This window comes from Triturus cristatus, chromosome 4_2 (assembly GCF_964204655.1).
Source record: "Triturus cristatus chromosome 4_2, aTriCri1.1, whole genome shotgun sequence".
In the NCBI taxonomy this organism is placed as follows: Eukaryota; Metazoa; Chordata; class Amphibia; order Caudata; family Salamandridae; genus Triturus; species Triturus cristatus.
In genome coordinates, this window is record NC_140586.1 from 207,771,016 (window position 1) to 207,787,894 (window position 16,879).

The 16,879-nt window shown below is 44.2% G+C and overlaps 1 protein-coding gene across 1 annotated transcript in view; it reads right to left on the reverse strand.

The window, feature by feature from the left end:
• PHF5A (PHD finger protein 5A) overlaps window positions 1–16,879 on the reverse strand; it is a 71,109-nt gene that overhangs the window by 15,030 nt on the left and 39,200 nt on the right. Inside the window, exon 3 of the mRNA XM_085601208.1 lies at window positions 7,264–7,430. Within this exon, the coding sequence (XP_085457334.1) occupies window positions 7,264–7,430 (167 nt within the window). The remainder of the gene's footprint in view (window positions 1–7,263; window positions 7,431–16,879) is intronic.

A 16,879-nucleotide genomic window follows, 5' to 3' on the forward strand; every position in this document is an offset into this window, starting at 1 on the left:
ACATATTCCTAGAAACCCGAGAGGTGGGGATAGGACTCTCACCCTCAGACAACGTGAGTCTAGGTACATCATAGAGTTTCAAACTAAAAGCCCGGGAGGCTTGAATATGGATGAGGAAATGTCAATCCATCTCAAAGAGGGATCCTAGGCATTAGTGATTTGATGAAGATCTGAATTGACCACCTACTGCATTTTTGTATCTTTTGATCTGTTGATCTTGCTGATGTGTTCATCTGTTTTCAGTCTTTCTGTTCTTTGCTTTAAGTGACAATATTGCATTAATAATTATGTTGCATATAATTTGAGCTATAGTGTTTCATGTTTTTAATAGTATTTATGTGTTTTTTACAGGAGAGAAGGAAGGAGCCCCTCACTTATATTCACCGGCACGGGCATCCTACCCTTTTCCTCTGTGTTGTTCTTCACTTGCTCATCACCTCATCATCCTTTCACCAGCAGTTCCATTTAAGTATACAAGCACGTTATCTGGTCTCACTCTTTGTTTAAGATAAGTTTGGTTGGCCAATGGTCATTATATTGTTAGTTGGTTAGTACATTTTCTTTGATCCCTGTATAATTTTAAAACAGTAATTTTTACTGCTATTTATATGACTTGTCTATTTGAGATAATAGCATGGATGTAGATTTTCGGGGCACTTGCCCGTAGACCTGGACACTATATAGAGATGTCAGTATGCACTGCCATGGTTATACACTACGTTTGGTTACTAGCACTCATCTATTCTTGATGGTAATATGAGCCTAGTTTGAGACTCATTATGGGCTCTTTCTCTTGCGGCTAACACCTCACTTGAGGTACATTTTATTTTATTTCTTTTCTTTTAGTATCCTCACGTGAAGTTTATTAATTGGTGCACTTGACAATTATTAACAGTTATTTGAACCGCTGTGCTACTACTACATTATGAATTCTATTTTGAAATGTACTGACTACTAACTTTGGTATCATGATAAATTCATTTGTTTTTTCAGACTTAATACATGCGGGTACATACTGTGCATATATGTATATTATTGTTTCGTATCCATCTAGGTTGATATTCCTGACTCGTGCAGATCCGGTTGCTCCCCTCTGTTCTCCTGCTGGGTATCGTAGCGCTTCTCCCACGCTGCTTGTAATATCTGCATTCTTCAGCTGGACTACCATAGCGCCGCATTGTGCATTTGACTCGCTCTGTCCTCAGCGCTGCTTTGCTGCTTTGTGATTGCTGCTCTGTGTTTGCTCTGTGCCCAATTTCATAGCGCCGCCTGTCACTCTTAATGAGCTGTGCTCATAGCGCTACTCTTTGTCAGCCATTTCTTTTTTAAAATATATATTTTGATCATTGCGCCCCACTGCTCGCCCCAACCTCTCCCTGCGTTAAGTGTTTGTTGTTGTTGTTGCAGCCATTTGCTTCCTGTGACGTCCTAGCCCGTCCCTCCAATCACGCTCCCGCCTCCCAGCTGAGCCTGCCTCGCCCCTCCCCTTCAACTATCCACTTATGACAGTGGCTTTTGCGCGCAGCGTTCACGCGCAGCGATCGCGCCCCAAAGGTGCGCCAAAGGTAAGCCCGTCTACGCCCGTCCGCGCCTGGACCGCGCCCAGCGCCAGAGCCCCTGGTCCTCGTAATGCCCACCCCTCCCGCATTACTTACGATGCCACCACCCTCCTAGCCCTCAACCCCGGCCGTTCCCCCAACTGCGTCCAAGCGGCTCCTGGACACACCCATGGACCCTTTTCCTGCTACTCCTGCAAGTTCGATGGCACCAAGAACAACTCCTCATCTATAAACACACAACAGATATCCGATCCCAACCACCTACAATGCATCCTGCTCAACACTCGCTCGGTCCACAGGCACGGCATTGACCTCTGGAATCTACTCGACACCATCTCTCCGGACGTCGCCTTCCTAACAGAAACATGGATGAATGCCTCTTCAGCCCCAGACATCACCATTGCCATTCCGGAAGGCTATAAGATCATTCGCAAGGACCGTACCAGCCACACAGGAGGAGGCATCGCTATCGTCCATAAGAAATCCATCCGCATCTCAACCAGCTCAGACGTCAATCTCGCCAACTCTGAATACCTTCACTTCCAGATCCACATCGACCCCAAGACCACACTCAGAGGCACCCTCCTTTACAGGCCACCAGGACACCGCGCACAATTTAGTGAAGACATCACGGACTTCATCACTCCACACGCGCTCCCCTCCGAGGACTACATCCTTTTGGGAGACCTCAACTTTCACCTTGAAAAGAACAACGACCGCAACACCACCACCCTTTTGGACAACCTCGCAAACCTCGGACTTAAACAACTTGTCACTACCCCCACCCACATCGCAGGTCACACACTCGACCCTATCTTCACCTCCAGCAAGCATGTTTCCTTCAGCCACACCACAGCTCTCCTTTGGACTGACCACAGCTGCGTTCACTTCACCTACAACAAGCCCACATCCAACAACCACCCCCAACCCACTCTGCAAAGAAACTGGAACAAAATCACCATCGACCAGATCTCCTCATCGCTTCTTCAAAGGCCCCCCGCCCACTCCTCAAACCCAGACCAAGCAGCCACCAACCTCACCCAATGGTTATCCAACAGCGCCGACATCCTAGCACCACTGAAAAAACGACAAATCAAACTAGGCAGCAAGAAGGCCTCCTGGTTCAACGATGATCTTAAGAAATCCAAGAAACTCTGTCGCTCCCTCGAGAAGGCCTGGAAAAAAGACCCAACCACCAGCACCAAGGACGCCTTCAAAAACGCCACCCGCATACACCACCAACTAATCCGAAATGCCAAGAAAGCAGCCCTCAAGAACCGTCTAGATAACAACGCCCACAACAGCAAGGAATTATTCAACATCGTCAAGGAATTTACCAACCCCTCAGCCAACTCCAACGACATCACCCCCTCTCAAGCCCTCTGCGACTCCCTAGCCTCATTCTTCCACAACAAAATTGCAGACATCCACAACAGCTTCGACAACCAACCCGAAGACCAACCCACCCAATCCCCTGCAGGACCCCCACCCCCCCTGAACATCCTCAATGACTGGAAGCCAATCTCCACTGAGGACACCATCCGTCTGATGAACTCTATCCACTCAGGATCCCCACAGACCCTTGCCCTCACCACATCTTTAACAAAGCAGACTCCATTATTGCACCGCACCTCCGAGACGTCATCAACTGCTCCCTCAACTCCGCAACCTTCCCGGAAAGCTGGAAACATGCCGAACTCAGCGCCCTCCTGAAGAAACCCACAGCTGACCCCACCGAACTCAAAAACTATCGCCCTATCTCACTCCTTCCATTCCCGGCCAAAGTCATCGAGAAAGCTGTCAACAACCAGCTCGCCGCATTCCTCGAAACCACCAAATCCCTCGACTCCTCACAGTCCGGCTTCCGAGCCAAGCACAGCACCGAAACCACCCTCATCGCAGCAACAGACGACATTCGAACTCTACTGGACAATGGAGACACAGTCGCCCTCATCCTCCTCGACCTCTCCGCAGCCTTCGACACAGTCTGCCATAGCACCCTTCTACAGCGCCTCAAAAACATCGGAATCCAAGGAAAAGCACTGGAATGGATCACCTCGTTCCTCTCCGGAAGAACCCAGAGAGTCCGCCTTCCACCATTCAAGTCAGAGGCCACTGAAGTCATCTGCGGCGTACCTCAAGGGTCCTCACTCAGTCCCACCCTCTTCAACGTTTACATGAGCCCCCTCGCGGCCATCGCACACCAACATAACCTCAACATCATCTCCTACGCCGACGACACTCAACTGATCCTATCACTCACCAGAGACCCTAACACGGCCAAAACCAACCTACACGAAGGAATGAAAGAAGTAGCCGAATGGATTAAGCACAGCCGTCTGAAACTGAACTCAGACAAAACAGAAGTCCTCATCTTAGGTACCTCCCCCTCCGCCTGGGACGAATCTTGGTGGCCAGAGGCCCTTGGAAAAGCACCCATCCCGACGGACCACGCACGGAACCTGGGCGTCATCCTGGATTCCTCACTCTCGATGAACAGACAAGTCAACGCCGTTTCTTCATCTTGCTTCAACATTCTTCGCATGCTCAAAAAAACATTTCGCTGGATCCCTACCGAAACTAGAAAAACAGTCACCCACGCTCTGGTCACGAGCCGACTGGACTACGGAAACACCCTCTACGCCGGCACCACCGCAAAACTCCAGAAAAAACTACAACGCATCCAGAACGCCTCAGCCAGGCTCATATTAGACATCCCGCGTAAAGAACACATCTCTGATCACCTGAAAAACCTCCACTGGCTCCCCGTCAATAAGAGGATCACTTTCCGGCTCCTAACCCACGCACACAAAGCACTCTACGAAATCGGACCCGAATGCCTCAACACACGACTATCCTTCTACACCCCCTCCCGCCAGCTACGATCCTCTAACCAAGCCCTTGCCACTGTACCTCGCATCAACAAAACCACCATGGGAGGTAGATCCTTCTCCTACCTAGCAGCTAAAACTTGGAACTCACTTCCCACTCACTTTCGCCTTACTCAGAACCACCTAGCATTCAGAAAGCAACTCAAAACGTGGATATTCGACAAGTAACTCCCCACCCTTCTACAAGCGCCTTGAGACCCTCTGGGTATGTAGCGCGCTATATAAATCTTTGACTTGACTTGACTTGACTTGATATTCCTTATCTATGCTAACCGTTCTAAGATGGCTGACATGTATACGGCTATGTAACCCTTGCTGTGAGTCCTTTGTTGATTGTGACTACCACCAGTATCAACTCTTGAATACTTTATTTAATGGCTGCTTTTACGTGCACATTCACACGTGAACAAGGCTTGTCGCCGAAACGCGTTGTGTGAAGTAAACACTTGGACTTCACTACCTGGTTGTTTGCCTGTTTCTTACTGAGAGCGCACGATATATTTTGTCTCTTGTTTTGGATATTGTCGTTACCGGCGTGCACCGCCGGGGTGTGCGCCACCTTTCTTGGGTTCCAGCTATATATATATATATATATATATATATATATATATATATGGGGGGACTAATCTCGAATAATAGTTTTTGCCTTGCCCAAGGAACCATAATTGAAAGCAGGTCCTGTTCTGCTATATATAATATGGGAGGTTATAAACAGTGCATGGCGGGGGTACAAGTAATAGTTATTGCTGCTAGCTAGAACTGCTTAATTTCTGTGTTTATTTAGTTCAAAACATTAATGATGTCACTGAGAAATTCACCCAACTATAATGTTATTTTAACCTTTGGTTTATTACAGTTCATTGCTAGTTTTTTGGGATTTTTTATTAATAAGTGTGGGTAGTAGGGTGTAGGGAGGGACTGGCCTCTTCTTTCAGACCCCTCTCTCAGATGACAGGTATGCATAGTAGCATGTGTGGATGGAGTGGCCTCTCCATGCAGACCTCTCGCTCTAAAAAGGACATAGGTGTGTAGTAGGGTGAATGGACGAACTAGCCTCGCCTTTGAGACCTTTATCTCAAATGACAGATGTACACAGTAGGGGTGGGGAGGGACTGGCCTCTCTGCTGAGACCTCTCTCTTGGTTGATGTTTGTGCGTAGTAGGGTGTGGGAACAGCCTTAACTCTACTTACAACTCTTCCCAAGCCGATGGTCGTAAATACTAGTCTCTGATAAACACAAACACCATCTCCAATAAAACTCCATCCTACAGTAGCAGGTGTATATACCAAAATGTTTTAAAAAAAAAAAAAAAAAAAAAAAAAAAAAGAAGAAACCTACTCCTTCCTATTTTTCACAATCTTTTTGCGAGATCGTAACATTTACAAAAAAGATGACAAATTAATTTTTTACTCATCATAGTACTTGTGTCTTACAAACTTCTTCTCACTAACAAGGGCCACAATATGCATTTCTACTAGAAGAATGCATTGAGAACTTACCCACTCATTTTGGTATTCGAGATCCTGCGAAATCGTAAATTCTTTAATACAATATACTTTTATTTTAATTGAAGCAGTTGTGCCTCAGAGACCTCCTCTCCCAATTTAGGGGTGACAGGATGCCTTTCTGCTGCCCATTTATACCGTATTTTCACTTAATTTCCACAACACCTGCAATTTTTCCATAGTAAACAGTAATATAGCCCATTTCATTTCTAAAACTCCAATAGCCAGCCAGAGAGTTCGCTCTTGCTAGACTGACGCCTTCACACTTCTGTGAGAGCTTGAAGGTTAATGGGAAAAATGGACCTCTCGGCCAATCACAGGGCTCCATTTTTCGTACTCTCGCAAGGCCAATCGTCCAAATATCTATATATTTTTTGCCCCAAAATATCTCAAAAACTACTGAACGGATTTCCACTAAATCACAAAAAGCACAATCTGCGGACCAAGATCTAGCTTCCTGACGAATTTGGTGTAATTCTGTTCAGCAGTTTTTGCTATAGCCATGTCTAAAGAAGTCTATGGAAAATGCATAGGGATTTTGTGCTTTGTGATTCCTCCCCCCCCCCCCACACCCACACACACTATTCTCCCCCCTGCTTGACGGATCACCCAGAAACGTTCCAGAATGGAGCTACAGTGGATGAACCTTTTGGGGGGAAAGTTTTGTGAAGATTTATCAAACCGGGCCACAGTTATTAGCAAAGCAACAAACGCTCCGTCTAAGGAAAAGCAGACCCAACTAGAACTATCTAGAGGTGACAGACACTAAAGCACCCCCCCCCCCCCCCCCCCAGAAAAAAAACTCTTGGAGACTCAGTGTAGCCTTCTGGATCCAGTTTAAGCCATGGATGGAGGTTTCTTGTTATCCTCGATATATAAATAAATATAAAACCAAACTGGCATTTACAAGGCAACCGGTCATTTCCAGTTTGTGGGACATCATGAGAGATACCTTTAACATATGAAGATGTCATGCACTCTCCGTGAATGCCAGGCAATCTATTACAGTTGCACTTTATTTTCCCTCTTCATTCTCAACTTCGACAATGCTGTGAACCCCTAGAAAGCCAATACTTCAAACCCCTGTTTGTATGCTTTAAGCACACAATAGAATAGGAATGAAGAGGCCAAGGAGAACAACTTGGGTTCGCTGGAAGAGCTGCATCTGGAAATCAAAATCCAAATAGTAAGGGGAGCAGCAGTTCATCAACAGAAATTTGCTTGGGCCCCACTCTGCTGTGACAATGTAGTGACAGACCAGGGCGCAGACCAGACAGGAATGGATGCTGAACAGTTAAAGTACTCACATCTTTCTCCTGAATGGTGCATTCCTTACAGTAGTATGCATCAGAGACGCCTGGGCCACCACAGATCACACAGCGACCCTGGTATGAGCCATAATTACACTCATCGCAGATACGCACCAGTGTGCACGGCCGGACGTATGAGTCACAGATCACACATTTACCATCACCTACAAGGAGAGGGAGAAGAAACAACACATTTATTCCAAAACATTATGGAGCAGAATACAGGAAAATGCTACAAGAACTGGAAATAGATGGAACAGAGAAAAGGAAACAACAAGGAGACTCTGAAAAGGCAAAAAAGACTGACAAAGCAAACAGAAAAAACACAATGATAACGAGGGGAAACAAATTTAAACCAGGAGCAATAATGCAGTGAAGAGTTTAGCCTATCTCAAGTTTCTTACACCCACCTATTGGGACATTGTTTACAGAGAGTTAATCTTTGAAATCCTGTCCCAAAGTAGGTAACACAAGCATTACCAACAACATGGCTTGAACTGCAGCAATAAATTGGGGTAAAAGTCAGAACACCGGTGGGAGGAGACTGGCTACCTGGCTGGTGGTGGTAATTTCAAGGGTGAAAATACAGGTCAATAATAAATTCCAAAGTAACAACACCTTATCCCCCCCACAAGAGGACAAGAAAGAGGAGCACACAATTACAGCCCAGGAAGGACATTTTGTATTAGCAATACTGGGCTTTGATACAACTTAAAGAAATATCTGGCTTAACATGGTGCACACAATTTGGGCAGAACATTTGACAAAAAGTGGCATGATCTAGGCGAGGAGAGAGTATCAATGTGTATAAAAGGGAAAATAACTGTAAATTGGAATATAATCATTTAGAGCATTCAACAGAAAAAATGCTGCAGGGAGATTTAAAAAAAGAAATCCTATTCACACATTTATTCCTTACCAAGCATTTCAAACAATTTATGGTTAGACACTGGCTCTCTGGTTAGAACAGCAGGATGTTTACAACCACTGGACCAATATCTTGTTGAGGAAGAATTACACCAGGCTCCATGCCAAGGAAAGATGGGGGAAAAGTTAAAGCATATGATTACCCAGGTATGTTAGGTGGACTACAGGTGCAAAATATTATTTTAAAAGAATATGGTATGAGCTCAACTACAGGAGGTCAGAATAGTTTGGGATGAGTGCTCTGCCCAACATTCATGAGATGGATTTAATCTTCTGAGTACAGACCTGCTCACTTATTACCAGGTTGTAATAGCCCAGGTCCTTCAGTTGAAGTTTGAAATTAAGTTGTATTACTTGTTATTTCTATAACTGTCAATTACTTGGTCTCTTGGGACTTTGTGCAGACATGAGCACATGGTTAAAATGTATTTAGCAGAGGTGCTCTACTCACATTTAGGTCACGGAGAAATGTTAATGACATCATTTTGGTGTTAAAAAGACAATTCATGTTGCAATCAAGCAACCAGGGGAGGATGGGATGCAAAAGGCGACAGAGGTGTGAAGGCGGACTGTAAAAGGTGACCTAGTGTATAATTTCCTAGTATGTAATTAAATATTTCAATAACTTTTTGTCAGAATGGCTAACTCTAAAATAAAAAAAGAGAAGGTCCCCCAGTAACAGTTCCAATTTGACAACACTTCAAGAGGAGCAGTATAGGTACAGAAGAAAACATTGTGCAGGCTCCCACATTCAACCCTTTTTAAAAAGCTAAACAAATATATGAGGTCTATAAAGCTGGACACCCAAAAAAGGGGGTGGGGGATACAAAGAAGCGACACAGTGTTCCTAAAGACTCAAAACATGAAGAAGAAGAAAAAAAAATGTAAGAGACCGAGGTGAACACAAAAGTGCAAAATTGACCCACTGTCTGGATGCAATGGTTCTGTAACATACCTGATGAATAAGCGCAGAGACATTAATAAGTGCAGCTTTAAGTGTCTTGGAGGTAACTCAGTGTTCCTTTTTGTAACCATCACCTAAATCAAGACGGTGCAATAGCGTTTTACCTAGCGACACCAGAGATTGGCCCTTTGCTTCTAGAAGCCCCAGGTTGTTGCATTGCAAAGTGGAGGGGGTGTAGTTTAAGTAAACTCTCCGGGGTATAAAAGATTTGCAGGTGCACCTTTGGGGTTTTCCAGGCATAGTGGCTGGTGCTGGTGATGGTCATGGTCGAGATGCAGACGGGCTTGCCTTAGGTGTGACTCAGTCAGCACAGAGATTTAAAGTCTGAATTTGTTAGATTCAGGTGCACGAAGAGAGAGGCAGTTTAATGCTTTTGCATCCTAACAATTACATATTTTGAAGTTTTATTTTATGTTGCAATAGTCTAGCCCTATCCTCTTAAGCACTCGTCAACTTCATCCAATGGTCCATTAAGGAGTGAGAAAATTCTTTAAAGGGCAGTGTCAGTAGCTGGGCTCAATAGTTATTTTTTTCCTCAAAAGAGGAGTGCAATCATGGCATGTTGTATGGTCCTCCAGGGATTCCAAAATGAAAGTAGATGCTGATCATACCTGTGAGGTACTCCTCCATAAAAGGTACGAAGGAGTTTCACACATGCTTCCTGCAAGGCACAACTGGTAAGTCTGAAGCTTTGTTGCAATGAAGAAATAAAACGTCAACAGTTGAGCATGCGAGTACAGTATGGAGGTCCTGTGCAATCTTGTCTTTATTCTGTGCTAACATACAGAATAATTAAGTAATACTCAATTTAGTTCACAGGAATAATAGCCTAAAACTCAACTTTCTGATTACAGACAACCAAACCAGTGCTATGAATATGTCCATATAAAATTGGAATCCTGGAGATCTGAGAACACTAATTTATTTCAAAATAATCAGTCTGTGATTTTGAATTAAAGGTCTTTTATTCAATTTTGGAAACTGGTTTGCCACAATTCAGAAGTTTGCTGATATTTTTCGAAAAATCATTGGTCCCAACTCCAAAATTCCAAGTGACAAATGTACAATCAACACGGCCAACAGGTGCTTCACAACAACATCGCTTCTTCATGGCTGTTAGATACACTGTCATTCCTAATATAAATCTTCATTATCATGGTATAATGAACCATATCATCATTCGTATTTTATCCCAAAAATAGAGGTCTTTTGTTCATGGGTATAAATTATTGATGGCTGTAGGGGCCCTATAACACCCTCATTGTGTACAGCAACAACGAATTTCTGTAATGTAAATTTTAAAGCGTCTTAGTGAGCAATTTCTCAATTATTCTAACCCCATGATACCGGAATCTAATTGGATTCTTTTATAATGGGGTTGGAAAAATTGAGGAATTGTTCACAAAGAACCGCTTTAAAAATTAAGGTTTTAGGTTGACTGACGATATGGCCCCTAAAGACTGTTCTAGAACTAAAATGATTAACATTTTTAAAGTTAAGTTAAATTAATTTAAGATTGCTGAGTGGATGTTGTGTGAATATGGATAACAAGTTGGAGAAATTCGCTATTGGGGCATCTGGTGTTCCAAAAATATTATTGACATGGATTTCATGAATGCAGTGACATCATAACTTGTTAATATTAGAATTGATATTTATCTGTACCCAATTAGGGTGTTAACAGGACTGCTGTAGTAATCAAAAATGTATACCCATAGACAAAAGACCTAAGTTTCGGGGATAAAGTGCTTAAATAGATCAAGTGAATTACAACAAAGTGGAATAGCATGGTCGAATTTATTAATGAGTAAACAGAAAATTGTGTTTTTGAACAATCTCAGTATGATGTTAAGAGGAGTTGATTTATGAAGCATTATGAGGAAATATCTTATTCTAACATTTTGAAATATTCCCCAACTGATTATACATTTGAATGATATGTTGGATTCGTTTTTGGAGATTTGGAGCTTGCCTTCTTTTTGATTTTTTTAATCGTCTTTCATTAGAACTGTTTAATATATCTAACATCTATATGTTGGTATGGTTCATTATACATAATGAAAGTCTGTGCAAAGAATTAGTGCTTTGTATCCAACAACCCTGAAAAATTGACACTGTTGCGAAACACCTGTTGGCTCCGTCGATTATACTTTGGTCATAGGGAATTTTGGAGGGGAGGTCAATAATTTAATGGAAGTTATATAGACAACCTTCTGGATTGTGATTATCAGTTTCCATAATTGAATAAAGGACGTTAATTGAAGATCACAGACGCGTTATGTGGAGTGAACGAGTGCTCAGATAGCAAGATTTCAATTTCATATTGACATATATATATATAGAATAATTAAGCCTTCTAGGAGAACTTCACCAATAAAAGCAGCTGTATCTCAAAACCACATGCTCTCATGAAGTAACTGATTTTATAAAGGCGGCTTGAGCTAGAGTAAATGACAGTCAACCTATGCATTTCTTTCAACAAACTCTGCCCCCAGAAACATTGGCAACATACAAAATGTGATAGTAAAGCTGTTCTGACTTTGTAACAAACAATACACTGTAAGACAGCTTAGGGAGATAAAGCACCAGCTAAAGAGGTCTGTGTATTGGGAAAGAATCAGGGTGTAATACTGGTGAAGTAACTGAGATGGGTAATTTACCTACTAGAGAGTGTGTAGTTTCTGGTGACCAGTCTGATTGATCATAAGAAAAAAAATGTATATATATTTTTTAAAAGCTCAGGAGATGAATGCTGTCATTGTAGAAAGCCTAGCGTAACCTAACCAACCTCTGCTTGTAGCTTCCATGTAACTCATTCTAAATTGTACAGGGCGGTACTTTTGCATGAGATAACAACCTGCAGGGTTCAGTGCCATTTCGAAGGTGCGAGTTCACCTGGTAAGTCGTAATGCATACTTGCACAAATATTCCTCTTGTTAAAAAGGAAGAGGAAAATCTGCAGGGAAAGTAACCCAGAATTTGGGGGACGCTAGGTGGCGCACTAGCGAATGGAAGCCTTCGTGTAAGGCTCCCGCAGTCCGGCGACAAATATCCGTATAAATATCCTTTAATAGGCAATATTTGGTGCTATCATTGCACGCAGAGACTCAGCAAGAGACCCGAACACGGATTGGCGAGTTTGATCGGAATTGAAGCGCCGCTGCAGGAGAGAGGAGCTCCGGAAGTTCCAGCGGTGAGGACGGGTGGAGGAAGCCAGGTGCTCGGCTGGCTGCGGCTCCCAGGCAAGGTCGGGGCTGTGATTACGGCATTAGGCCTCCAGAGCGAGTGAGTCGCGAGGCGCGCCCTCAGGTACAAAGAAGGGAAAAGACAAACGGGGGGAAAAAAAGCAGAGCACCGGGACATTGAAGAGGGGGTTGCCGGGGGTGGTAGCGACATGGCTCCCCCCCCCCCATGAGTGTTGGAAGCCATCAGCAGGCCGGGGGCTGGTGCTGGGGAGTGCCGAGGCTGCCCGGGATATATGGGGCACTGATTTATTCTTGTTGGAGGCGCAAGTGTGTTGTGAGCTGTTTACCTGACTGGCAGATCGGGAAGGTGCTTCTTTGATCCCCCCCTCCCTTACAAGAGGCAAAGGCGAACTGAAGAGGTCCCACGCGAGGGGGTTGTGCGTTGTCAGGGACCACGGCAGGAGTGTGAGCAGGAGCCCCGGTGGCAGACTGGTGACGTGGTGTCTGGGGGTGCTGGCGCTATATTGGAACTTAATGCTGAGTCCAGCACAGATAGACTATTGCTGACCATACTCCCCCCATGGGAGATCAACAACGCCGGCACTAGCACGTGGCCCTGTCCCCAGAATCGATAGTCGGGATTATAACTGTGGAGAATCGACATACTGTGGGATTCTACAGAGCCGCCTGAGTCGCCAGGGGTGTTGCACTAGGCTCCATTACATCAAGCTGAGCGCACTGAACTGCTGGATCTGGGCTGCAGAGCCAAGGGTTTGAGTGAGGAGATCGGCGCCATCTTGGGTTAGAAGGCGACTGCATCCTTTCAAGTCCACTGACAGAATCCGCATAGTGTATTGTCCTGAGATTCAGTAGCATGGATTGCGAAGGGGTACGAAGCATTGCCTGGCCCAGGGACGAGAGACTTGAGACTGGGGGGCGTATTGTGCTCCTATCATAAACCACTCTTTGAGCATCCTATCCCCCCCCTAACACTACATGCTGATTGTACTATATTGGGCCTGCTGGCTGGAGAGTTGGAGAGTGGTCATATACAAAGTGCGATATTCTGCACTGGCTAACAGTAAGGATGGGCAGGCCTGACACGAGACAGCCCAAGCTCACGTTTGACTCTAACAAGACGACGACTGGACCTGGAGGGGTCCATCACAGCCCGGCTGGAACGAGTGGAGTCGCGGGGGATTCAACAGATGCAGCAGCTAACCTACAAGAAGTTCTGCGCGAGATGCGTCAAGGGTTTGCGACGATCGCTGACAAAGTTGACAGAATGTCATCGCGCATGGATGCAGTGGTTCATAAATTGGATTCCCATGAAGACCGTCTGAAAGAAGCGGAACAACGGATATCGGACTCAGAGGACACTACGAAACAGCACACTTCGCAGCTCTCCAGAATGGACAACCTGCTGAGAGTTATTGCGTCTAAAAACGAGGACTTGGAGGCGAGAAGTAGACGTAATAATGTCCGTATAGTAGGTATTCCGGAGACGACCAACGTGGGCAAAATGGAGGACTACGTGGAGAAGATGTTACTGGCGGCGATTGGTTCGGAAGTTTTTTCTCCGCAATTTATAAAAAGGGCGCATCGAGCCTTGGGCCCCAGACCAAAATAAGGTACGGCCCCCAGGCCAATCATAGCCCGGCTGCTGCACTATAGGGATAGGGATGCGGCTCTACGGGCGGCCCGCAGCACAAAATCACTATCATATGATGGCAATTCCTTTACTCTATACCCTGACTTCACTCCGATGGTACAGGAGGAGAGGAGGAAATTTCTAGCTGTAAAGGCCAAACTGCGTAACTTGCAAATGGACTACGCATTGCTCTATCCAGCTCGTTTGAGAGTCACGCACCAGGGCCGACAAAAAGTTTCACAACTCCCCAGCAAGTAGAGGATTTTCTCAAACATTATAAGCGTGCTAACAGGCCTGCTGAGGGGTCGGAGGAAGGTCCGGATCCACTGCACGAGGAGATGGAGGAAGGTGAACAGTGAGTGGGGTGAACACTGATTGCATACTGGGACTCTGGGTTTTTCTTTTTTTTTTTCTTTTCAGTATACGAGTATGGGGCAAGAGATATGAGACTGAGGATCTTGGCTGAGAAAGACATTGCATTGGAGTACGCACATTGATTGTTCCTTAATGCTGTGAGCACAGGGGTGTAGGTGTACTTTGTGTTTTCGCTTTTATGTTGTCTACTGATAGTACTGCTTGGTTGTGCGGTACCTATGGTTATAACGCTGGACACCCCCCTCTGGGTCACCAGGCCGAACTACAAGTAACATTGTGGTTTTGGCGATAATGAGGGGAATTAGTGTTGCCACCTAGAAATGGTCCCCGAAGGGAAATACCCTTGAGTATCTTTGTTGTGTGGGGAGTCTACTAGCCCTAGTTCTAGGGGCAATTGTGGGAGGGAAGGGGAGGGTACATGGCTGGCAGGTTGGGGTTTGCTTCAGTGGGAGCGGGGAGGGTATAACGTGCTAGACGAAGGGAATGGGGTTTGGAGTTTGTTAAAGGGGGTGGGAGACTTGGGACAGTTGAGGGGTTTTTTTCCTACAGAGGAGGGTGGTGGGAGAAGTTTATTGGAATGCGGTTTTGCTTATTAATGAAAGTCCGCTGCTGTGGTTGCTGTGGCTAATCTTGCCACGATTGCGGGTTCATGGGAAAAGTAACATGCTTTATGATATGTGGCTATTCCGATTATGGGGATTGGAGGAGTGATGGCGGATACTGAATGGATAACGAAACTTACAGTCTTATTATGGAATGTGCGAGGGTTAAATGATGCAAGAAAGTGCAGGAGGGTAGTGGCATATCTAGAGCAGCATCAGGTACAGATCGCATTATTGCAGGAAATGCATCTAAGTCCACGTTCTACTTATGCCTTGGCTAGCAAGTGGGCAGCGGTACGAAGTTTCTCTTCCTATTCAGCTTATGCTAGGGGCACTGCAATTTTAATTAAAAAAACGGTGCCTTTTGTGAAATTAGGTGAGCATACGGATACAGAGGGAAGATTTGTCTTGTTATGGGGCAGGTGCTGGAGCAGAGTTTTCTGTTGAAAATGTATCGGGTTTTGAAGCTTCAGTTTGTCTACATGTTAAGAATTAAAAATACTAATTGTAATTATTAATTATTTGTTTTGTGTGAAAATTCTAATTAACCAACATGAATTAACAAGAGAAATTACACGCGGGAATGCATATATGTTGCTTAATAATAATGTGCAGGTTTTATTAAATGAATGTTGCTAAGTGTTGTTTGTTTAAGTACAAAACGCTTTTGAATAACGTGTACTAATGCTTAAATATGTTGCAAATGGCTAGTTAATTACATACACATAAGGGTATTAGTGGGAATTAACACTGTTTAATCATTGCGAAGATGTAGTAACGTGGTTTGTGTTTCTTTCGATTAAGATGGTTCGTTTTGGCCTTAAAGAAAATGGCTGCCGTTTAAAGCCTGTGCTCGAGTAAAATGAGATGACGAGAGGCATGGTTGAAAGTCATATGACTATGGCTTCTGCTGGAGTTTGAAAGTTTTCCGCAATGACAGCGACTCTGGGAAATCGTCCAAGTAACCTTGGAGGAAAAGAGAGCCACAATGAACTTTGTGATTAGAGTGGTGGCTTCGTGATGGTTCCGAGGAAGAACATTTTAAAAAGTTACAGTTGCAAACTCGAGTTTCCTTCTTCCGTCTTTTTATTTTTGTGATTTTTCTGAGCGGAGATTTTCCAAATGTAGCGACGCTACATCCTTTCCTGCTCGCTCTGCTCAGCGGCTCAACGGAAATTTAGAACATTTTATGTTGCTTTATTTTGTAAGTTTCTCTATAAGTATTGTTAGACTAGAGAGGGTCTAAGGCCACTTCTCCCCAAACCTGTGTTGGTGAGGATCGATGCTGTGAGGACGGCGACTTGGGAGACTTCTACTGAGAGACCTGTCCTGACCCATTTATGACATTTAGCTAGAATAGGTAACTATGAGAATAATGAATAATGATTTTGTTTTGATTGATTTTTCTTTATGAACTAATTTTAGATAAAGTACCATAATTTTGAATTAGTGTGTTGGTGATTATTTTCTTGTCAATTATTGAGTACTCTATTGTGATTATTATTGTTTAAATCATGACTCAAGACAGGGTCAATTTGGTCTCATTGACCTCACTGTAGATGCAGGGTGTTTAAAAGGTTCTCTCTCTCATGGTTGGTACTGATAGAGTAATCTGAGTGTATGTTAGTGAAATGGGCCCAAGCGTATGGTGAGTGTATGTGCGTGTATCTGTGGAATTACTCTGTCCGTGGAAGTAGAGAGAATTTATATACCCTGATCTGGATCAATTTCCTGGTAGCAGAGGATGGTTTTGATTATTGTCTTGATCTGATTAGATTGCTTGTACATTGGCTTTTTGATTTATTGATTATTGATTGATGTTAGTATATGTACTAATACTATATGTTGGAGTCGTCGTGTTGAGTTTTATGTAGTGCTTCTGGAATTTGGGAGCTGGTAGCAGTTCCGT